General features: G+C 47.4%; 1 protein-coding gene across 1 annotated transcript in view; it reads left to right on the forward strand.

Moving 5' to 3' along the window:
- The first annotated feature begins 5080 nt into the window (after window positions 1-5080).
- The window catches only part of SDC3 (syndecan 3), a 120915-nt gene continuing 102244 nt past the window's right edge, over window positions 5081-23751 (forward strand). Inside the window, exon 1 of the mRNA XM_077337158.1 lies at window positions 5081-5714. Coding sequence (XP_077193273.1) covers window positions 5616-5714 — 99 coding nt within the window. The 5' untranslated portion in view covers window positions 5081-5615. The remainder of the gene's footprint in view (window positions 5715-23751) is intronic.

Raw genomic sequence — 23751 nt, forward strand, 5'->3', positions numbered from 1 at the left:
AATTTTAAGCTCACTTTGATTCGAACTTCTCGTGTTCCGAGTTCCGATGCGTTTGGTGTAGTGGTTAAGAGTGGTGGCCTCTAATCTGGAGAACTAGGTTTGATTCCCCAATCCTTCATAAGAAGCCTGCCGAGTGACCTCAGGCCAGTCCCAGTTCTCTCAGTGGTGTCTCAGCCCCACCCACCTCACAGGGTGTCTGTTGTGGGGAGAGGAAAGGGAAGGCAATTGTAAGCCGCTTTGAGACTCCTTACGGTAGAGAAAAGCAGGGTATAAAAACCTATCTTCTTCTTCTCATGTCAACAATGGACCTTTTGTCTTGAGTTCATTCGTGTCACTAAAACAGCACTATTCCTAGTTAGAATCATAGAATAACAGAGTTGGAAGGGACCTAATGGGTCATCTAGTTCAACCCCCTGCACTATGCAGGATACTAACAACCCTATCGCTCATCCACTGTCACCTGCCACCCCATTGAGCCTTCACAGAATCAGCCTCTCCGTCAGATGGCTATCCAGCCTCTGTTAAAAAATGTCCAAAGATGGAGAACCTGCCACTTCCCGAGGAAGCCTGTTCCACTGAGAAACCGCTCTGGCTGTCAGGAACTTCTTCCGGATGTTTAGGCGGAATTTCTTTTGCATTAATTTAATCCCATTGGTTCTGATCCAACACCTTGTGAGGTAGATGGGGCTGAGAGAGCTCTGACAGGACTGCTCTGTGAGGACAGCTCCAACTGCGACTAGCCCAAGTTCACCCAGCTGGCGACATGTGAAGGAGGAGTGGGGAATCCTAACCCCTACAACGAGCTGGCTAGTATGGCCTTGGAAGGCAGCCACATTCACAAGTCAGGCCTATGAGGTGGTTGGGGACGAGGAATAAAACGTTAAGGAGGGGAGGGAGGACAATTCCTGGCACTGGTGATGGTGCCTGGGAAGAGAACGAGGAACAAGGTGACACAAATCCCTTTCCCTCTGCATTCTGAGGCTCAGCAAGGCAAACAAAGTGTGGGACTGCGAGGGGGGGCAGGGGTAGACACCCCCCCCCAACACTTGATAAGGTGGTCCATTTTTCTCAGTCACCCTCAAGATGGGCTAAATAATTAGAAGATAAAGCAAATACATACACCAAACAGTGTCCCCCCCGCCCCCCAAAAAACCTCCCGATGATTAGGAGACAAATAAAAAACCAGTGTGGTTTAATGGTTAGAATGTGGGACTAGAATCAGGGTGTTTCTGGTTAGAATCCTCTCTTTGCCTTGGAAATTGTCAGGAGGATCTTGTGCCAGTGAAACACTCTCTGCCCGACCTACCTCACAGAGTTGTTGTGAGGATAAAATGTAGGGAACAAGAATGACAGAAGCCACTTTATTGATCTATTTATTATTTATTAGCTTTCTAGACTGCCCTTCTCAGGCAAGCAGGCTGGTTTACACAATAGTTAAAACATCCTAGGATCAAAAAAGCCCACCTACTGTTAATATGGAGGTGTTAGGGACTGAATCTAGGACCTTCTGCATGCAAAGCACAGGTTCTTCTATTGAGTCAAAGCCCCACTACAGATTTTCAAGTTGGAATCCTATTCATTTTCTTTAAAAATGTGCTCCAGAACAATTCTGCGGGGTATTTCAGAGCAATACCCTATTCAACACTGTTTTGATTTCCTGTTATCACAATGGAAAATCACAAGGCACTTTGTTGAATCTAAGATACCAATTTTGGCCACTTGAGGGGGCTACACCCTCTCTTTCTCAAGGTTCCATGCACACTAGCAGCGAAAAGCATCATGGGGTTTTAGTGCTTTGACTTTCCATGAACTAAAACCCACTTTGCCAGATGGATGTTCTCTCTGAAACACATGGGGGAAAGGGAACCAGTTGGGGGTCAAAAGACCATGTAATAAAGATTTACAACTTGACATTACTTTGCCAAGCTGAAGAACACAGGAACCCCAACACACACAAAACAACAACCAGGTGATTCTGTACCAACAAAAAAAAGAGAGAACCTGTCCCAGGCTATCAAAATCTGTATACAGTATAATATTTATACAGTACTCCTTAATAAGATATTGAATATAGTGTAAATATTGAATATACTGTATACAGATTTTGATAGCCTGGGACAGGTTCTCTCTCTTTTCTGTTGGAACATGGGAACCTTGCAGGTTCAGACTGAAACTCCTTTTAGCCCTACTTCTGTTTCTCACCATAGCAAACCAAATGTCTTTAGGAAGGTCCCCTGATGTAGCCTACTTCGAATCGTGTCATATAGTGGCACAAATCATGTCATAAAGAGGTAGTGGGCGAAATCTTCAATACGATTGGAGTCATATGGACAGAGATGCTGATTTAAGGGGATTTTATTACATCTGTCCTGTAAATAGTCAGAGGGCATTGTTTGAAAATGGGCAGTCATAAAGTCCCATGAAGTCACGGGTTTTAATGGCTTTAATGGATTCTAGGGGAGTTAAAGCATACAGTTGCAAGACTGGAGCCATGACCTTGATCCAATTTGACTAGAACTGGTGTCCATATTTAGCCAGCTGGGTTTCAGACTCATTTACCAGTTTGATGTAAAAACCCAAGCGCCTTAGATGGGCCCTGATAGAGACCGAAGGGTGTTCAACCTCAGTTCTTAAACGTGCTGCTGGAGTACCCTGAAGAAGTCCTAAGATTTTCCCAATAAAGTTGTTTTGCATAATGTCTGAGTTAGGATTGATTCAAATGGGTAGCCGTGTTGGTCTGAAGTAGCACAATAAAATCAGAGTCCAGTAGCATCTTTAAGACCAACAAAGATTTATTCTAAGGGAGTTCTTAGTCTGACAAAGAGTGCTTGCACTCAAAAGCTCACGCCTTGAATAAATCTTTGTTGGTCTTAAGGGTGCTACTGGAGTCTGATTTTATTGAGTTAGGATCTTTTGATTCCACCCCCCAGATCTCCACCCCATACAATAGCTGGGGAATTACCTTGCCTAGAAAGGCCTCAAAGGCCAGGACCACAAGTTGTCCCACTTTGGAGTAGAAAAACTTCAGGATGGCACCAGTTGTTTGGTGGGCAGTCATTAAAGTAGCTTTTAAATGTGCCTTCCAGGACAAGAAAGCTTGAACGGTAATGCCTAAGTATTTAAAAAATGGGCATTGATCAATTTTGTTGCTATCGATTGACCAGCCAAATTTGGTTCTAGAACTACCCAAACCCACTATTTTAGTTCTATTGTAGTTTAGCTTGCTGGGGGGTAAACGGTAATGACTGGGGAAGGCACTGGCAAGGCCACCCTGTATTGATTCTGCCAAAAAAAACGCTAGAGGGCTTCACCCTAAGGGTCAGACATTTGTGCAGTAATCTGCTAGAGAAGCTAGCATCCTATTTTTATGGGATAAGATGGCCATATCATCCACATAAAGCAGAGTGGTTATTTTCTGGACAGCTAAAGGGGGGGATGATCAAGAGAGTTCATAACTTGTACGATATCATTGATATAAAAAATAAATAGGAATGGGGCCAGCAGACTACCTTATTTAACCCTTTTTTTCAAGGGGAATTGGACCTGTAAGGCAGCCGGTAGAGCCTGCTTTGGCCCTAACAGCAAGATTTGTGTCCTCTTACTAGCCTGAAAAGTCTTTGATCTTGGTGTTGTCTAATTTTTGCCAAAGTCCAGAATGATTGATGGAGTCAAAGGCTGAGGACAGATCAACAAAGGCAACAAAGAGCCTACGATTAAATTTTAAAGTATATCTTTCAATTAAGGCCTTCAGAACCAAGCAGTGGCCAGTTGTACCATGGCCCTTTCAAAAACTTGCTTGTTCTCGATCTGATCGAGAACAAAGGTTTGTCTTATTCTAACTAGAAAAGCAGATGGCGAATATAAAATTTGGGAGCAATATCTAGACTCACAGAACAACAGTTTATTTGATCTGAATAGTCGCTATTTTTGAAAACGGGGACTATAATACTTTGTTTCCAGTTTGCTGGGACTGTGTAAGAGTTATTGATTTCTGAAAATAATAGGGCAAAAATGGAAGCCCATCAATGAATCGTTGATTTGCAATTCAGGAGGAATCAAATATTCTCCTGGGTCTTTGCCTGCAGTTAATGCATTAATCAGTTGAGTTTCTTCATTAAAGTCAGGGTCCTCTGAAATATCTCCTGAGATTGGTGGAAAGTGCCCCCAAGTCACAACTGACTTATGGTGACTCCACAGGGTTTTCAAGGCAAGAGATGTTCAGAGGTGGCTTACCATGGCCTGCCTCCATCTAGCCACCCTGGTCTTCCTTGGAGGTCTCCCATCCAAATCCAGGGCTGACCCTGCAGAGCTTCTGAGATCATGCTAGCTTGGGCAACCCAGAGCTCATTCTGCCCCTCTTCCCACCCCCCTCTATGAGATTTTTATTGGGGGGACAATAGTGTTTGAGTTAGTTTTTCCCACCATATCTCCCTTTTTCGTTACTTTGATTAGTTGGATCTGTGTTATGTTTTTATGCCGGGGGGGTTTAATTAATGGGGTTTTATTGGGATTTTATTCAGACTATTGTAACCCACCACGAGCCACTTGGGAGTGGCGATTCACAAATTGAAATAATAATAATAATAATAATAATACTAATAATAATAATAATAATAATGATGATGATGATGATGATGATGATGATGATGTCATCCATTTAGATATGTCCAATTCTCGGTGATTCTATAGGAAAGTCTCTGCCACGTGTCTCTGCCGATGATGATGTTAATAATAATGTTGGATTTTTCAGTATGCTTTGGGAGCTGAAGCGCATTGGCAGTGTATCCAAGGTGTGCACACACAGGCACAGGCGAGCCAACTTTATTTGCTCATTACAGTGTATGCCGCCCTTCCAAAAAGCTCAGGGCGGTTTACATCACGATACAAACGGTCCAGTCACAAAAACCCGAATGAAGCCTCATCATAATTTCACACAGACGTCTAAAACCCTCGACCATGACAACGAAACGAAAGCCGCTTCCCCCATGCCTCCCCTCAAGCAGGTCTCCGTGAGGCGGAGCGCGTGACGCCTGTTGACCGGCGCCCACCTGTAAACCGCTCCGGAGCCCAGGCGGGCGGCCAAGCTGTCTCGTGCAAATGCCCGAGGGGAGCGGAGCGGACGCTAGAGGGAGCCGCCGCCTCTGCCCGGCCGCCCTCCCCCCTGCCGCTGCCATAGAGCGAATGGCAGCCGCGGCGGGTCGGGAGCGGACGCTTCTTGCGCGCAGGCAGGCGAGACGGCGCTTCTGAGCGCGGCCGCCCGACCGACCGACGCCGGCTGGCGTGGCCCCGCGGAGAGGCGGTCAGGCAGGCAGAAGGGACCGGCGAGCCCCCGCAGCCCTGGCCCGCCCCCGGCTTCTCGCGCTCCCTCGGCGGCGGAGCCTCGCCTCCCCCTCGCAGCCTCCCCGGCCGAGCCGAACAATCGCCAGCTGCAGCCGACCGTCGCGCGCCGCCTCCCGCTCCCGCTCCGGCTCCGGCTCCGGCGGCTTCCCTCACGGGCGGCAGCGGCGGCGGGTTCCTGGCTGCAGCGGGAACAAAGGAAAGGCTGCCCCGCGCCCACCCCGCCCCCTGGACGCCCGACGGCTCGCGCCGCCGCCGCCCCGCTCGGCCTCCCCAAGATGCCGCGGTTGATGCCGCCGGCGCCCCGCCGCCCCGCTGGGCTGCTGCTGCTGCTGCTGGCGCTGCTGCTCCTCCTGCTGACGGGCCGCGCCGCCCGGGTAAGTGCCCCCCGATGGCCTCCGAGCCCGCGGCTCCCCTCAGCCATCGCCTCGCGCGCCTCCTGCGGCCTCCTGGCCCCGGGGATGCTCGCGGACGCCTCCCTCTATCGCCAGCGGCTTCTCCGGGGTTGGGGCGGGGTGGCTTTTCTCGCGCTTTAGAGCCTCGGGGCTGGCTGCCCTGCAGGGCTTCCTCGCGAGGAAACCCGGCGGGGCCCCGACTCGCTCGTCACCGGGCAGAGGGCAGCCTTCCTTCCAAGCCCCTCTGAGGGGGGGGGAGTGGCGCTTTGGCGGGAGGCCTGAGGCTGAGCCAGGCGCGTCCACGCGTGAGGCGCTCGCCCAGCTCTGCCCGCGGACCCCCGCGCGGCGCGAGGGCCGGCCTGGCTTGGCGCCTGAGGCACTGGGGCCGCGCCATCCGGCCGTGCTCCGTAGGGACCCCCTCCCCTTCAGCTCTGCGGCCCTCGCAACCTCCCGTGCATTGTTCGGGGCTCTGCCGCCCTTCTTGCGGGTGGGAGGGTTGCCGTGCGTGGGAGGCGGGTGTCTCTGTATGTGTGTGTGTGTGTGTGGGGGGGAGCGCGATGGCTTTTGGATGTCATTTGAAGGTCGGCCGGGGAAGAAGGGGTTACACAGTCCCCCCCTCCTACTCCCCCCATATCCTCTCTGGCCTTCCATGCTGGCGAGAGGAAGGGGTGTGTGCATGCATATGTGCCTGCTCCGCTATCAGACCTGTTGGCTTCTGAGCGCTGGAGCTGCAGAGAAATGCTCGGGTGGAGGCTGGATTGGGGGCGGGGGTGTGGGGCTCAGCCCATGCTAAACCCTTTCCCGCTTTCTGAGTGGGATGGGGGAGGTGGGCCCTGGCACCTTAATGCCTCTGGGCTGGTTCTTTCCCAAGGCTTGCATTTCTCTGGGGTTTCCAGACCCCCCCCCTCCTTACAGCCTAGGATGGAGATTGGGGGTGTGGCCGGGCAATGAGGGAGAAGCCCTTGAGAATCTCAGCACAGCGTTGGGGTCAGGGAGGCGACCTGCGTGATCCTGACACCAGTCGGAGCTGTTGGGAATCAAAGCCGGCGCCGCAAATGTCATTCCAGTAAATCTTGTGCAAATATCATTTCTGGCAAGGACTTTTTGACAGCTGATGCTCTGAGCTGCTTCCCTGTGGCTCAGTGGCAGAGCACGGACTTGACATGCGGAAGGTCCCAGGTTCAATCCCCAGCACCTCCAGTTGAAAGGGTCAAGGTAGTGGACGATGGGAAAGATCTCTGTTGCTGCTGACCTTGATGGTCAGACTCAGTATAGTAGGGGTAGTCAAGCTGTGGTCCTCCAGATGTTCATGGACTGCAATTCCCATGAGCCCCTGCCAGCATTCGCTGGCAGGGGCTCATGGGAATTGTAGTCCATGAACATCTGGAGGACCACAGCTTGACTACCCCTGCCGTATAGGACAGCGTCATGTGTGGCTCATTACAAGTCTTTGCATGCAGAAGGCCCAGGCTCAGTCACTGACATGTTTAGTGGGAAGGCTCAGCGTAGTAGGTGTCCAGAAAGACCTCTTGAGACCTGCCTGAGACCCTGGCTTGTTGCTGCCAGTCTGAGCGGACAGTACTGGCTTGGTGGAGTAATGGCACAATTCAGAATGATGGAGCTTGAGGTGTTCGTGTGGATGGGTAGACGCAGGTTAATGGCCCTGTCTGTGGTTGTGGGTCCTCCTGCTTAACGAGAAGCATACCATTGGTTCTAGAAGAAGTGCTGGTCAACATTGGGCTTAGGAGCCACCGTAGTTGGCTTGTTTGGTGGTTGCTACCCCTTCCCTGCCACTGTTGAGCCAACGTAATCACCTTTAAGGCCATATGCGGTCTGGGCCCAGTGTATCTGAGAGGCCGCCTCCCTGCCTGTACCCCCAAAAGAGCTTTACGCTCTGCCACCTCCAACTGGCTTCAGATCCCTGGCTCCAACGGAGCACGTTGGACCTCAACAAGGGCCACAGCCTTCTCGGTCCTGGCCCCTACCTGGTGGAACGAGCTCCCTGAAGGGATCAGGGGCCTGCCTGAACTTCCACAATTCTGCAGGGCCTGCAAAAGGGAGCTCTTCCGCCAGGCATTTGCTTGAGGGTGACCGACTCAAAACATCTACAGGTCCCCCCTCCCCTCACACTGAGAGGTCGAACCTACCCAGGGATTTTCAGTGTAATTGCTCTGTTGAAATGCTGTTCTGGTTGGCATGTTATATCATGATTGTTATCTGTTAAATTGTTATACGTTCTCTGAAAAAGTTCTACAGTGTTTTATGTAAACCGTCCAGAGCCATATGGAAAGGCGGTGTAAAAATCTAAATAAATGAAGTGCTTCTGATGGAATCAAAGCTCGGAAAGGCTGCCATGCTAAATGAAAAACTGAATCTTTACAGGAATTCAGGAAGGTGTTCCAACTCAACAAGTATCTAGGAAGAATCAGCGTAAAGCCTGAAATGTCTTGAGCCCAAAGTATGATGAGTTGACCAGCTGTGAGGCATCCAGGCCATCTGTGCTGGCTAAAATTGGGGGTGGACACGTGCAAGGGCTTTCTTAGTTGCTCCAACTGGAAGTGGTACTATTGGTGTAATTTTTAGGACCTTCTGGGTTATTTGGAGATACATCTTTTCTGGGAAGTCTTTGCAAATACCCGAGATACTTTGAGGTTTTAATTTTTTGAAAAACAAAGACAGAATGTTCCCATGGATTACTGTTGTATCCTAAGGTGTACCTGCTGAAGGCATTTTCAGGATGCCCTGCTCTGTGTGCTCTCTAATGAAGTGAAGTGTATAAACCTGATGCTGGGCTTTCTCAGTGGTGGCACCCATGTTGGGCAATTTATTCCCTACTAATGCTTGCCTTGTGCCATGCTTGTTTCTTGTAAGGCACCAGGCAACATTTTTCGTTCTTCGATCCATCTGGAATCTCTGCCTCCTTCCATGCATTTAGTTGGTTTTTAACTACTGAATTGATTTCTACGCTTGCAGCGTGGAAGGTTTCTTGATATGAGTGAATTCTGGGTTTGATGTGGGTGAATTCTGGATGCCGCTTCTGAACTCTGATGTGGGTGAATTCTGGGCGGTTCCTCTTTTGCATTGTCCTTTCTTTTAACCTATATTCGACTGGGGTGGTTTTGTTTCTTAGGAGAGTGTTTGAAAGACTAGTGTGAAAGACTAAATAAAATTCCCTCTTGTTTTTTTCCTGCTGAGCTGAGCAGAATATAACTGCTGTTTGCCTATTTTGGGGAGGTTTGTGATGGTAACACGACAGAACATTTGACCAAAATTTCAGCATCCACTGAAGCTACAAGCAACCACTGTCCGAGGTATCTCAATGGTGTTCAGAGAGGGTTGGGGTGCCACAAACTGCCCCCATGGAGGGCAAGGCAGCCTGGGCTCCTTTGGCAGGAACAACACCTGCAGCAGGAGCTGTTTTTAGAGTGTGGGGTGCGGGGGACGCTTCACGACTGTCTGGCTGAAGTGAACCAGGCCGCCCCCAAAGTCCTGTTAGAGCACAGGAGTCCCGTGATTCTGTGATGCTGGTTCCCTTCTAAAATAAGCTACTGGGTGTTTTTGTTTTTGCTAAAGCTCCGAGTTTGCCTATTTTGGGGAGGTTTACCACGATACTCAACAGCTGTAATCTGAAAGTGGGCAGTGCAATACCATACGTGGCTCCAGATTGCTGCTGAGAGAGGCTTAGAGAGGACACTGCCTATAACGTGTTGTAAACAGCCTCTTTAATAATGTTGTGGGGTAATAGCCTGAATAGCCCTGACAAACTTGAACTCCACGGAGCTTGAAAGCCGAGCAAGGTTGGCCACTGTTAGTCCTTGGAAGAGAGACCACTAAGGAAGGCTGGAGTCACTGTTGACTTTATTTACAAAAATAGTACCCTGCCTTTCTTCCTTTGCAGGGGCCACCAAGATGGCTATGCAGAGGCCAGCGACAACAAGAAGAAGAGTTGGTTCTTATAGGCCGCTTTTCTCTACCCGAAGGAATCTCAAAGCGGCTTCCATTTGCTTTCCCTTTCCTCCCGCCACAACAGGCACCCTGTGAGGGAGGTGAGGCTGAGAGAGCCCTGATATTATTGCTCTGTCAGAACAGCTTTATCAGGGCTGTGGCGAGCCCAAGGTCACCCAGTTGGTTGTATGTGGGGGAGTGCAGAATCAAACCTGGCCCATCAGATTAGAAGTCCACACTCCTAACCACTACACCAAGCTGGCTGACAAGCCACCCCCGTTCCTCTCTTGCCTTGAAAACCCCATGTTGGCTTTGACTTGATGGCACACCGTTCTTATTCTTCTGTTCTTATATTGACAGGCAGTGGGGTGCATCGGACTAGTACCTGAGTGTCAGACTAGTGCCTGAAAGACCCAGGTTCGAATCCTATAGTGAAAGTTTGCTGGGGGACCTTGGGCCAGTCACATGCTCTTAGCCTGACCTACCTCGGGGAGTAGTTGTGAGGGTGAAATGGAGGAGAGGAGAAAGATGCAAGCTGCCTTGGTTCCCCATGTGGGGCACAAATGGACTAAATAAGTATGGAAGTAATAAAAATTGGTGGTCTTTAAACAGAAAGGTTGAGAGACTGATTTCCTAAAGGAATAAGGCTGAGGGGAGAGGGAATGAGCAAAGAGCTTTGTGTTCTTTGCATGTGTGTGTGTGTGTCTTAGAGGCACACAGGGAATGACTGCCACTACCCTCAGCGGTCTTCTCCATCAGCCTCAGGGCTGCCCTCAATATTACCTCCTTCCTAGAGGGAAGAGAGCATGCTCAGATTTTACTGGACTCTGTGTAGATTGATTCAAGTGGGTAGCCGTGTTGGTCTGAAGCAGCACAATAAAACAAAATCAGAGTCCAGTGGTACCTTTACGACCAACAAAGATTTATTCAAGGCCTGAGCTTTCGAGTGCAAGTATTAGTCTGAGGAAGAGTGCTTGCACTCGAAAGCTCACGCCTTGAATAAATCTTTGTTGGTCTTAAAGGTGCTACTGGACTCTGATTCTGTTCTTTTGTTGAGGGTCATGCTTTTTGTTAGCATGGTCGATAACCGGCCTTTCCCTTCCGGAAGAGGGCCTAAAGGTGGCAGTTCTGTCACATTAAAAATTTGGCATGCCTGGGGAATCTCCTGGGGATGGCCCAGATGGGTCACCAAGTTTCCTACTGCATAGAATAAAAAATACTCTGCTTTCAAAGTGTTGTGAGAACCTGTCGTGCCTTGAGCAATGTGGGAAGTTTCAGGGAGATATGTGAGAGGAGTGTCTATTCCCCCCACCCCCAATTCCTTTTAAGTTTGCCAGAGGATTGTTTGCCCATAAACTCCTTCCTGTGAAGTCACATTTTTCCCCCTTGAAGAAAGTGTCTCCTGTGCTCTGTATGGCTGTTTATCAAAAATAGCTGGGCATTTGGCCCCTTCTCTCCCCACCTCCCTACATCTAGTTTAAGGCACTCTTATTTCGGGGGAAAGAAACATTCCACCAGGAGGGAGCTGTAGCGGGCCTCTGCCCTTACAGAGGGTTTGTTTTAAACAATCGTCATCGCTCTGCATTTTTTCAGTGCTGACTTTGCCTCTGGTTAGTTTCCACAGTGTGTTTGCAGATCTTGTTTTACTGATGGGGGAATTTTGTAAACCAGTTGAGGTACTAATTGGTCCAAGCCAGAGCCAGCTTGGTGTAGTGGTTAGAGGATGGACTTCTAATATGGCGAGCCAGGTTTGATTCTGTGCTCCCCAGCATGCAGCCAGCTCGGTGACCATGGGCTCCTCACAGCACTGATAAAGCTGTTCTGACCGAGCAGTGATATCAGCGCTCTCTCAACCTCACTCAGCTCACAGGGTGTCTGTTGTGGGGAGAGGAAAGGGAAGGCCATTGTAAGCTGCTTTGAGACTCCTTCTGGTAGAGAAAAGCAGCCTATAAGAACCAACTCTTCTTCTTCAGTAATATCGGGGCTTTCTCAGCCTCCCCTCTCTCACAGGGTGTCTGTTGTGGGGAGAGGAAAGGGAAGGGGACTGTAAGCCGCATTGAGATTCCTTCGGGTAGAGAAAAGGAGCATATAAGTACCAACTCTTCCTCTTCCTCTGTGTTGTGGGTCCTAACTGGTTAGAAACTGAGGGTCCTATACTGCAGGCCAAGATATAGGTGGACATGGTTGATCATTTGAAATGCCCTCAAAACATAATTGTAGAGTCATGGTGCTAAGCCTGTGGAACGGGACCCTCTGGTAGGTCATGGGACCCCACCTTGAAGTTGGTTTTTATGCCCACCTTTTGACTGCCCAAAGGAGTCTCAAAGCGGCTTACCATTGCTTTCCCTTCCTCTCCCATAACAGACACCCTGTGTGGTACATGGGGCTGATAGAGCTCCTATAGACCTGTTCTGTGAGAACAGCTCTATCGGGACTGTGACTGGCCCAAAGTCACCCAGCTGGCTGCACGTGGAGGAGTGGGGAATCAAACTAGGTTTTCCAGATTAGAAGCTGCCGTTCTTAACCACTGGACCAACTGGCTGTGTCACAAGATCCTCTAGATGCATCCTTTCAAAAAGGTGTCTTCTGTAGAGTGTGGCAAACATTTTCTGCTCATGGATATGGCTGTCCCAATGCGGAACTTGGTGGCTTATTGTTCTTCCTGTGACACTCCTGTACAGCCGTGTACAGCCGTGGTTCTCAACCTTCCTAATGTCGCGACCCTTTAATACAGTTCCTCATGTTGTGGTGACCCCCAACCATAAAGTTATGCCAGTGTTCTTTCACAGAAATTAAACTGAAACTGACCAATGGCGTTGAAGATCCATTGTTCATGGTTGTATAGAAATTGGGTTTCCCCCCGGGGTTTCTCAGTTCAGTTCTGCCTCTTGTCCCACCATGCCGATCTTGCTCTTTTCCACTGCTCCAAACAAATGAACGTTCTATCTCGATCTACCCCACAAGGCTGTTGTGTGGATGGCGCCCTCCCTGGCCAAGCTGCTTGCCCTGCCGCAATCCCTGTGAAAAGGTCATTCGAACCTCAAAGGGGTCCCAACCCCCAGGTTGTACAGTCAGTTTTCTCCACTGCCATGTAATAGGAAGAATAGCATGGAGAGGGGCCACAGTTAACATGACTCCCCTCCACTTGTGATTTGGGGGGGGGGGTATAGAGAAGCACATGAACTTTCTCCACTTAGTCATGCACTCATGCTGGGCTCTCCCTCTGTGAAGCTTGGCTCTCCATCTTGGAATGTTCTGCTGTGATTGGCAGGTTCTTTCCAAGATTCTTGGGCAGGGCTTGATATATCAGCCTTGCTACATGAATTCCTTCTATCTGAAGGTATCAGTGATTTGAACCTAGCCACTTCCTTTCTCTCCTCCTACTGAGCTACGGTCCTTTCCTGTGGGACAGCTGTCTGCCTGGTGGGCAGGAGAACGCCACTGCTCCTCCATCCCAGAACTGCAAAGTCGCTCCTATCTGGTTGTGTCCCTTGTGGCTGTGAGGGCCCATTCAATGCCATGCGCCTGTGAGTTCCATCCAGTTGCGTTATCCCTGGTGATGCAGAAAGGCCAATGAAGGACATGGCAGGCAAGGGCTGTTTGAACCCAACCTTTTGAGAGGTGCGCTCCCCCTGCACCGCAGCCACTTACAAGTAGCACACATAATCTCGTCATGCGCCGTAGTGATGCTCACAGCGATTGACTCTATTGATTTGTGCAGCTCGTGCTGGAGTGGTGGCTGCCAAAGGTGTGCTTTATGTACGCGTCTGGGGATTAAATGTTAACAAGCCCCTGTGAAGTGCTCTGCACCCAGTAAGGCCACTTGGTGGTAAATGCTTTTCGGCCTTCAGAATCCTGCGTTCTTTTTATTGGTCCTGACAGGTGCATTATGTTTCCCTGCTTTCAGAGTGTTTGGAGGAGAGGAGGCTCTCTGTCTGTTGCAGCCTGGGCTTTGGATCCCCCCTCCCTTGGATCTCCAGAGTTTCGGTTTCAGGGAGAAAAGAAAATCCATCGCTGCCTGCTCTTCTGTGGGCAGTGCTATTCTCACCTTTCATTGGCAGTTTTGTATTGAAGTGAAGGTGTCTGCAGGCTCACAGCCCTGACTAGAGTTGTGGCTTTGTAATACAGGCTTGGGTGTGATCCAGTGTAATTGCCGTTTTTGAGGACATGCCAAAAAAGCACCTCATTCCTTCCCTGCTGCCTACCGGTGGCTGAAAATTCAGAGGACTTGAGCATATCCTGCAGGTTCGCAACACACTATGGAAGAGCTGCACTTTTGTCCCACTTTTCCTTCTAGAATTTCGAAGCAATGCCCAGGATTCTCTACACTTCCTTTTAAATCCTCACAATACTCCTCAGAAAAGTCCAGCTGAGACGGTCCTAAAGTCATCCAGTTATGAACTTCATGGCAGAGTGAGGATTTGATCCCAACTCTTTTCTGTTTTTCTTTATTTGCCACCAAGTCACAACTGAGTTATGACAACCCTGCGGGGTTTTAAAGGCAAGTGACAGTCAGAGGTGGCTTGCTGCTGCCTCCCTTTGTGTATGACCCCGTTCTTCTTTGGTGGTCTCCCATCCAAACATTGATCAGGGCAGACCTGGCTTAGTTTCTCTGATGAGATCGGGCTGGCCTAGGGCATCCAGGCCAGGGCATCTGTCTATTAAGACTCTCTAATCCAGGCTCCAAAGACCAATATGGCTCTAAAGATAAAAACGGAAACTTTAAAGTGAAGGGTACAGGAGGAGGTAGGAGGGATGCTAGACCATGCAAAGGGAATGACAGGCAAAGATCGTTATAGCACTGAAGGGTTTCTTAGAGATGTTTTCCAAAAAGGGAAACAATAGAGATGGACTTTTAGCAAGAAGCCAGCTGCAAATCGTGGGCAGGTATAGGCCAGTGCATTAAAATACCCATGCAGGGTGCTTTCGTGTGTATTTATGACCTGGTCAGACCTCGTGTTCGTTATAAAGGTCTCAGGACAGCTAGTGCTTGGGCTGCAGGGACCAATTATCAGTAATGTTTAAATTGTATATTTCTAGGTTTTGACTGAGGGGCTTTGGTTGACCTCTTTGAATGTGGATGCCCTTTGGCAGTTCGATTTTAAAAGGCTTCTGACCCCTGCCTCTAACCCCCATAACATCCTCAGCCCCAAATGTTACTGCCAGTCAGGGAGCACATTTAGTTAGCTTGAATCCATCGTGTGTGTATGTGTGTGTGTGTTTATGGAAAACTTTTCCAGAAAAAAATTCCAATGATATACTTTTCTGTGGAAAAAATTCTGCCTCACAGATGTAAATGGTTAATTTGGTTGGTTTATCTGTAGCTGTCAGGTCTGTTGTGCTGCAAATTATTCCTGTGAGGTAAGCTAAAGGCAGGACATGATGCATGGATCAAGGCCAGTGCTTGCACATGATCCAGAACATTACTAGAAACTTTCCATCACTACTTCATCCCCATCTCAGCTGTTGGGACCCTGGTGTTGTTAAGAGGAAAAGACTTCCTCATGTAGGAGAGAAGTTGGCAAAAAAGACCTTTCCCTCTGAAGAGAATACTTGATAAGAACATTTGGAACTCTTCTGTAAATTAATAGAATCATTTTGGGCCTAACTAAATGTGAAGGCAAGAGCCTCTTGTGGCGCAGAGTGGTGAGGCAGCAGACATGCAGTCTGAAGCTCTGCCTGTGAGGTTGGGAGTTCAATCCCAGCAGCCGGCTCAAAGTTGACTCAGCCTTCCATCCTTCCGAGGTCAGTAAAATGAGTACCCAGCTTGCTGGGGGGTAAACGGTAATGACTGGGGAAGGCACTGGCAAACCACCCTGTATTGAGTCTGCCATGAAAACGCTGGAGGGCATCACCCCAAGGGTCAGACATGACTCGCTGCTTGCACAGGGGATACCTTTACCTTTTTAAATGTGACGGCAACCTTTGGAAGAGGATGACATTTTTAACACCAATAAGGCAATTTAAGAACATTCTGAGAGCCCAGGCCTAATCAAGGGCTCCAGTGTGATGGGCTGAGGAATTTGTTTCTCCCGCCTCACAACTTTTGAATGCTAAGCCATTGTGGTATTTGTGTGTTTCCCTGTTGGGATTTGAAAGAACATGGTGGTGGTGGTGGAACAGGAGCACCCTAGTTGTGCTGTTGGGGTGCCCAGGACTGGTCCTTCATGGCTCTTTCATTGTTCCAAAATGATGAAGGTTCCAACAATTATGCCTCTGGATACCCTTTTGTCTAGTTTAGCCTTTTGTGAAGTATCTTTAGAAGTTCTCTTCCTTTCACTGGAATGCCATAGATTATGCTTATTTTGGCAGCATGTACATTAACATTGTGACAGTACAGAGAACATTAGGAACAGAAGAAGAGGTGGTTCTTATATGCCACTTATCTCTATCTGAAGGAGGCTCAAACTGGCTAACATTCACCTTCCCTTTCCTCTCCCCACAACAGACTCCCTGTGAGGTGGGTGAGGCTGAGAGAACCCTGATATTCTTGCTCAGTCGCTCTGTCAGTCCTGTGGTGAGCCCAAGGTCACCCAGCTGGCTGCATGTGGGGGAGGATCAGGGAATCAAACTCGGCTCCCCAAATTAGAAGTCCGCGCTCCTAACCAGTACACCAAGCTGGAACATTTTATTACCATGACATAAGTTCTGTTTTATATGAACCTGTCTCCTATCAAATCAAGCGTATTGGTCCATCTAGCACAGGACTGTCTTCTCTAAGACCAGCTCTCCAGGGTTTTGGACAAGTAGAATAGAATCATAGAATCATAGAGTTGGAAGGGGCCATACAGGTCATCTAGTCCAACCATCTAGCTCAACGTAGGATCAGCCCAAAGCATCCTAAAGCAGTAGATCAAGATAAAGGGAGCAGTAGATCAAGACAGAGGAAGAATAAAGTCTTCCTCTCCATCTGTTACTTGAAATCCTTTAACTGGGGCTTTTTATGATGCTCTCAGACTGAACAATGCCTTTCCTTTAAAAAAATGTTCTGATGAGGCAAAGATCTCCCTTTGTCTTGCAAATGCTCCTTGCTTGTCTATTCAAACTTAAGTATGTTTTATCAAAAGGCACTTCCTGGGGTTTTGTCTGGTAGGAAACCATCAAAAGACTGAAGAATATATATGGAATATAAAAGGAGAAGGCTGCAGAGTGTGTAGGCCAAACATGCTTCATAGTGGATGAGACCGTTGCTTTCCTGCTATGAGCAGGCTGTCTTTATAGTTTAACAGCCTCGTCTCCCCACCAGCCAACAGACTGAATGTTCTTGCTATTTCCAAATGCGCTGCTTGTTGTAAGCAACTTTCCGGGCCTGTTCTCCTTAAATGGTTAGTAGAATTAAAATCACCCAGCAGGCTTCAAAGGGAGCTAGGGAAAACAACCACTCCCTCAACACACAGAGAGTCTCCCAAGGAGTCCGTTGCTAAATACCTTCACCGAAAAGGCCTTGGCTACCCGTGCTTCGCCTGGCCAAATTTGGTACAGCAGATTCTCAAGCCCGTTCCAGCCTTGGCCAGCAAAATGGCATGCATGCTCAAGAGGGGCTCATGGTAGACAAGGATAGATGATTGGAAGGTTATGTGGGTAGCAGGCCTTATAATCCAGACTAGCTGGATCTCATCAGAGCTTGGAAGACACACCAGGCTGGCCATGGTGAGCACTTGGATGGAAGACCACTGAGGAAGAGTGGGACTGCTGTCCAGATAAAGCCAGTGGGAAACCACCTCTGCTCATCTCTTACCTTGAAAACCCCATGAAGAGGAACACAGTCCTTATTAGGGCAACGTGATTCTGGTCCTTTTTGTTTCAGGTGGGGAGCCATGTTGGTCTGGAGTAGAACAGCTAGTGCAGTAGAATCTTGGAGACCAAGAAGATTTTTAGGGTTTGAGCTTTTGAGAGTCAAACCTCCATTCATCAGATGACCTTGACTGTCAGGGAGCTTTGACTCTTGAATCTTAAAAATCTTCTCGAGAGCCAGCTTGGTGTAGTGGTCAAGAGTGGCGGCCTCCATGTGCAGCCAGCTGGGTGACCTTGGGCCATTCTGTATAAGATCTGATCTTTCTATGTGTAGAGTGTTGCTTATGTGACGGCAACAATCAAGCATGTGAACTCAGACATGCTGCCTTTTCTCTTGCATTGTCTCCAGAACCAAGAGATCCTGCATGTCATTTAAGATTGTAGTGGTAGCTTCTCACCAGTGACTCTATCTGACTTTTGGCAAATGGTTCTTGAAGGGGGGGCATCCTTGGTGGTGGTGTTCTTGCGGAATACCTTCTCTGGTCAGTAGATCAAGATAGAGCGTTTGTCTTTCTGGAGCAGCAGAAAAGAGCGAGATCAGCATGGTGGGAGAAGAGGCAGAACTGAACTGAGAAACCCCGGGAAAAAACCCAATTTCTATACAAACACGAACAATGGATCTTCACGCAGTTGGCCAGTTTCAGTTTAATTTCTGTGAAAGCACACTTGCATAATTTTACGGTTGGGGGTCACCACAACATTAAAGGGTTGCAGCATTAGGAAGGTTGAGAACCACTGTTATAGGGGGGGAAAAGACGTGGTTACTCATAAGTCCCATCCCCCCTTGATAGGTGAGCCACTCAACGTCAGCAGCGTGTTTTGCTGAACACCACGACGTAGTTCCAACTTGCACGTACTTTGTTCTGTAGAATTCATTGGGAGCTTCTATCTTCATAACCCTTCCTCTTCATTTGCATCGTTGTGCCCCAGCTCTTCTGCCTTGGGAGACTCTGCTGGAATGTTGGGATGGTTCGTTTTCTAAATGTAGACAGATATTGGCGAGACCCTGCAGAGCTATGACACTAAGCCGTACTCGCTGCCCGTGATGAGCCCGCTCGATATGCAGCATCATTTACGCTAGGTTGGGTTGGAGGGAACTCTATTCACTACGCTCAGCAGGAGGTGTGTGTTGTCATTTCTTAGATCTTTGCCCAGGAGGCACGGTTTGTGCAGCCTTTTAAATTCACAGATTGCCCATTATGGAGCATTAATGCTTGCTGTCAGAAGAGCTTCGGCAAATTTAACCGGAAAGGTCACCGATTTTGCAACCCGGCTGCCCCTGGTGGGTGCAGCCACCAGTTTATCCCCCCAGGACCTATTCCCTGTGACGGGTTATCTCCTTAATGGCTCTAGGAGAAAATTTAATTAAACCCATCAAATTAGACCTCGCCGCAAACAACCTTAGCCCAGCTGAGTTTCTGATGGCGTTGAGGCAGATCCAAACTTTATTATGGACCTGCTGTGAGCCACATACGCTCTCTCAGCTCACCCTGTTTGTCTTTTGCTTGTTGCTTTTAGTCATTTAGAAATTTTGTCAAAAGCTTTGTCATGCACTTTTATTTTGCGGTTGTTTACTTGTGAAGCATTGTGAGTAAAAATTGTGGAATGTTAATTGAAGATTTCCACTCTTCCTTCTGGTTGAATTGATATTTAATTCTGGGTTGCAGATTGCTGCTTTTCGGGTTTTTGGCCTGGGATTTTCTTTGTTATAAACTTAATAGTGGCTCAGTTCAGATGCAAAATTTTAGCTTGGGGATTTAATTGGGGAAACTAGGATTCGGGTCACAGACCGCTTATTTATCCTGCATTTCTCCCCTGTGGGGACCCAAAGCCATTTAGGTTTATTTTATTTTTTGAATATATTTACAATGACGTTCTTCTGTCCTCCATTTTATTCTCACAACAGGTTGGTGAGGTTGAGAGTGGGTAACTGGCCCAAGGTCACTCACTGAGCTTTAAGGGGTAGGGATTTGAACTTGGATTTCCCAAATTGTAGTCTGACCCTCAAATCCTGATCTGCTTTCATAAAACGCTGATTTCAGTTCCCTCTTTCCTGGTGGGTATTGCTGAAGAACGAGCCAGGGTGTTTACATTCAGACATGAAATTGTACTTAAGAGTAACTCTGGTTATGAATGACTATAACTAACCCCACTTAGCAGAGAGACCCATGTTCAGACAATCACACCAACCATTAGAGCTGCCAGCTCTGGGTTCAGAAATACTTAAGAGATTTTGGGGGTGGAGCCTGAGAAGGTGGGGCTTGGGGAGGGAGGGGCTTCTTTGAGGTGTAGCACCATACTGGTCGTTTTGGTGAATCGGTCTCTGTTGCCTGGAGATCAGGTGCCATTGCAGGAGATCTCCAGATACCACCTGTAAGCTGGCAGCCTTGCCAACTATAGTTGAATTAAATCATGGATCTGTATAATGTTTGAACTTTGCCCATGATTATTGCTGAACCTGGGTTTGCATTTGGGGGGGATTCCCTTGTTTCACGGAAGCATTTTCTGTTAGAGATGTTTGCATAGACCCTTTTCTGTTTTTCTACATTTTTCCAAGACTTACTTTTGTGGTGTACATTTTCATTGATGGTGTTTTCAGTTCATTTGCTTAGACGGTGTAAAATAACATGCCATTTATATATAAGCAAGACATGAATAATGATGAGAAATGGGCCCATGCAGTGTGGGGAAATTCAGCAGAAGAATCCAGAAAACAAAGAATGCACTCCCGTTTGATTCAGGTACAGAAAGCAAAGCAAAACAAGGGCATTTTCAAGCTGAAGTGGTTGGGCTGCAAAATTTGGTGGCATCCCTGCTTTCTATTTTGGGGGCAGTGTAGCATCTATTTTACAGTATTTTATAGTTTCCCTAATCAGGGAACAATTTTCTTGATCACTGTATTGCGAGAAAATTCTGTGCATGAATTTTGTATTGGGTGTTCTGCACCATAACATCCTTCCCCCATATCCCTTGCAAAAAAACCCTTCCCCTTCCCCAAAGGGCAGAGAACTCAGAGGAGGATGGGATTGGTGGGGAAACCACTTTGTTTCTTCCCTAAAACTTTATGAGAAATAGGGTGATGTTCCTGGATGATAGGAAGGAGGGAATCAAACAAGCACTATGGATACAATTCCTCTGTATGTGTAGTTGTCATGTAGAGAGGGAGAGCTTAGGTAAAAGCCTGTCCCAAGTAAAAAATCTGTCTGCCTCCCTTTTTCTATGCATGTTAGAACAGGGTTGGAATGCTTTTTTGGGGGGGACCCCTACCAGCCACTTCACACGTGATTTTTTTTTTTGAAAGGAGAAAGCAGTGGAGTGCATCTGAACCATTCTGCAAATGTGAGGCTTGTGAGCATGGTGTCTGTGCAAAGTGAAAGTGTATGCACACACTCTCCACTATTAGTAGAAAGCACTTTTTGCCAGTTCTTCCCTGCAGATCTTCATTGTCTTCCTGGGTATCCCATTTTTCCATGAATGGCCTTATAGGGAGATAAAGGAGCAGCAGCAAGAAGGAGAAGGCACAGAAATTTTTCCTCTGAGGCAGAGGACATCTTGATGGGAGATTCCCACCATTCACTCAGGGAAGCAGGAACAAACTTTTCTTCCTTTTCCCATCTCTTTGGTGGGAGTTACCTTCCTTTCAGTTTGTTTCAGCCTCTACAGGGAGAACAGCTAGCTGACTAGGTTATCTTGCTCACCCCTTTTCCTTGTGTCTTTACCATATGTTCCTTTCCTTCTGCCACCTAATACTTCTTTTTACTTCTTCCTCCCTCTTCCTCCTTTCCCCTTGCCGGCAACTAGCAACTTCCTCAAGGGAGAGCAAGGAGATTTTTTCAGACAAGTACTGAATTGCAGCAACCATTTTAAACCACAGCCGATAGCAATCTGTGGCAGATGCTATTCCTCATGGCTGAGATGGGCCGCAGACACAGCTTCCTCTTTAGACTCCTACTTTGGCAGAAAACAGAATTGATGATCTTGGCAGGCAATGCCCCTGAAAGGGCTGCACTGACCATGGTTAACAAAGAGCGTGGAAAAGAAGCAAAAAATAAATAAATTAAAAAAGTGTGAAGTGCCATGAAGACAAGAACATCCTGGAGACACAGGCTCTTATGAAAAGACCATATTTTTACCCAGGGAGCGTTTTGAGTGCTCCGAATACCACAGTGCCAGTCGGCCCAATGCAGCCACAAGCCAAATGTGCTTTGATATTACGATGGCACTCAGGTGATCCCTTGCAGAGACAAAAATGGTATATGTCCCTTTAACCTTCCCCCTGAATTCTTTGAGCTACTCAGGAAGATGATGAGGAAAGAAATCTCCAGTCTTTGTTAAGTGGGTGATGCTTCCCTAGACTTCCCTTGAGTTACCCTGCCTCCCACCTCCCCAAATAGATCAATACCCAGGTGATAAAGGCTCTGACCAACCAAGGAAACCTAAAAGAAGGGGAAAGCAGCCCATTGATGTTGGATTTGTCAGATATTGATTCTAATAGTAGGGAGGAAGGGGAATTCCTCATGATGAATAAGATGAGGAGGAAATTTAAGTGCCTGAACAGTCTTTGCATTTCTTTCAACCAGAAGATTAACTGTATTTATTAGCTAAATCTCCGGCTGCACTGGACTTAAAGCAATCCCCAGTGGCAGAGGACCAAGCTTCAGGAACTTAAAAGAATTATAGGCCAAAGGTAAATCACTAGTTTCCCCCTAGATTGGACACAACTCAAAAAGATTTTTCCCCTATCAGAATTTTTTTGAGAAACATCTGAATGATGAGTGGGCTAAGCCCATTAACTGACAGTTTCCAGCATTTATTAAAAAGTTGTATGCTATAAATACTTTGGCCATATCATGTGATCCAACTCAGTGGAGAAAGCAGTTATGGTAGGAATGGTCAATGGTGAAAGGTAACCAGCCTGACAAAGAATGCGGTGATTAGATACAATTAAAATGGATACCAGCCAGAGCATTACAAAACTAAGCAACAGATGAGCCATTGGATCGCCAAGAGTAGGACTTGACTGAATGGCTAACATGCTATAAATAAATACGCTGAAGATATTTTACAGATCCCTCTTATGGATGCACCCGTGAGTGCACTGCAAACCATCAGACTTGCTCTCAGAAGATTGCGAGGGCAGCCTAAAAGACAGAATGGATAAGAAGGTGAACTTTATATTAAAATGTGCATGAGGAAATCAATCTGCCATCCCTTTGTCCTAATCCTAGGCACCCTAAGGGAGAAATTATGACACACTCTAGTTGTTAGGAAAACCTTAAAGATACTTGTAATTAAAATGGAATGCATCAGAAAGTAGGATAGTCTTTTCACAGCAATTTTTCCTCCCAACAAGAACTTGAAGATGTCCAAGGCATCCATCAGCTTGAAAGCATACATTGATAGCGCTACAAAGCACAGAAACATAAGGTTCTCCTGGACATCACTGACCATTTAGTGAGGAGTGCTATGACAAAGACAGTTTTCTTAAGACACGCCAATGTAGAAGAGGTGTGCAAAGTAGCAATTTGGTCTTCTATATCAACCTTTACCAAACATTACAAAATAAATCTATATAGTTCTTCAGACGCAGCATTTGGCAGAAAAGAATCACGTGTTACGGAACTTGATGATGACAATGATGCACTGGGACAAGACACTAATTTGGAAGGTTCTACCAAAACGGCCTCTACCTCAGAGGGAGAACGACCATTGGCTACTCATCTGCCCCTGTATGGGAGCCAGGGGATTTGTGCTCCTGTATGGGAGCCAGGGCAACAAAGTTCCCAGTGCAGAAATGGTCTGGGTCACTCTTTTCCCCCCTGTGCCTGGATTTCTTAACATTCTCAATTTTTCTTGTTTTCAATCAACACTTCATCATCCTACAGAACATTATTTTGGTGTGTATCCTGTTAGGGTCACAAAAAATAGTGTTCAGCTCTGTAGTTCAAATCTTATAAGCCACCCCAAGCCGGCTATGCCAAGAGGGACCGTTACAGAAATAAAATACAATAATAAATACCACACTTACTGGTGGCCTAAGATGACTGTTCTGGCTGTTATCAGCTCTATATCCTGATCTCTTGTAATAAGGAGATCATTATGAGCTGGCTTATGCTATATATTAAAAATATCCCAGGATATTCCCAAAGACACAATCCACTAAATTTTCATATGTATGTAAAGCGTTAATATTCTGCATTTCTGTCAATCAGCTGGGCTCATAGTTGTGTATGTCGTTAAAACCAGCTAAAATATTTCACAAAAAATGCAGATAAACCAT

The sequence above is a fragment of the Paroedura picta genome, chromosome 5 (genome assembly GCF_049243985.1).
Source record: "Paroedura picta isolate Pp20150507F chromosome 5, Ppicta_v3.0, whole genome shotgun sequence".
NCBI lineage: Eukaryota > Metazoa > Chordata > Lepidosauria > Squamata > Gekkonidae > Paroedura > Paroedura picta.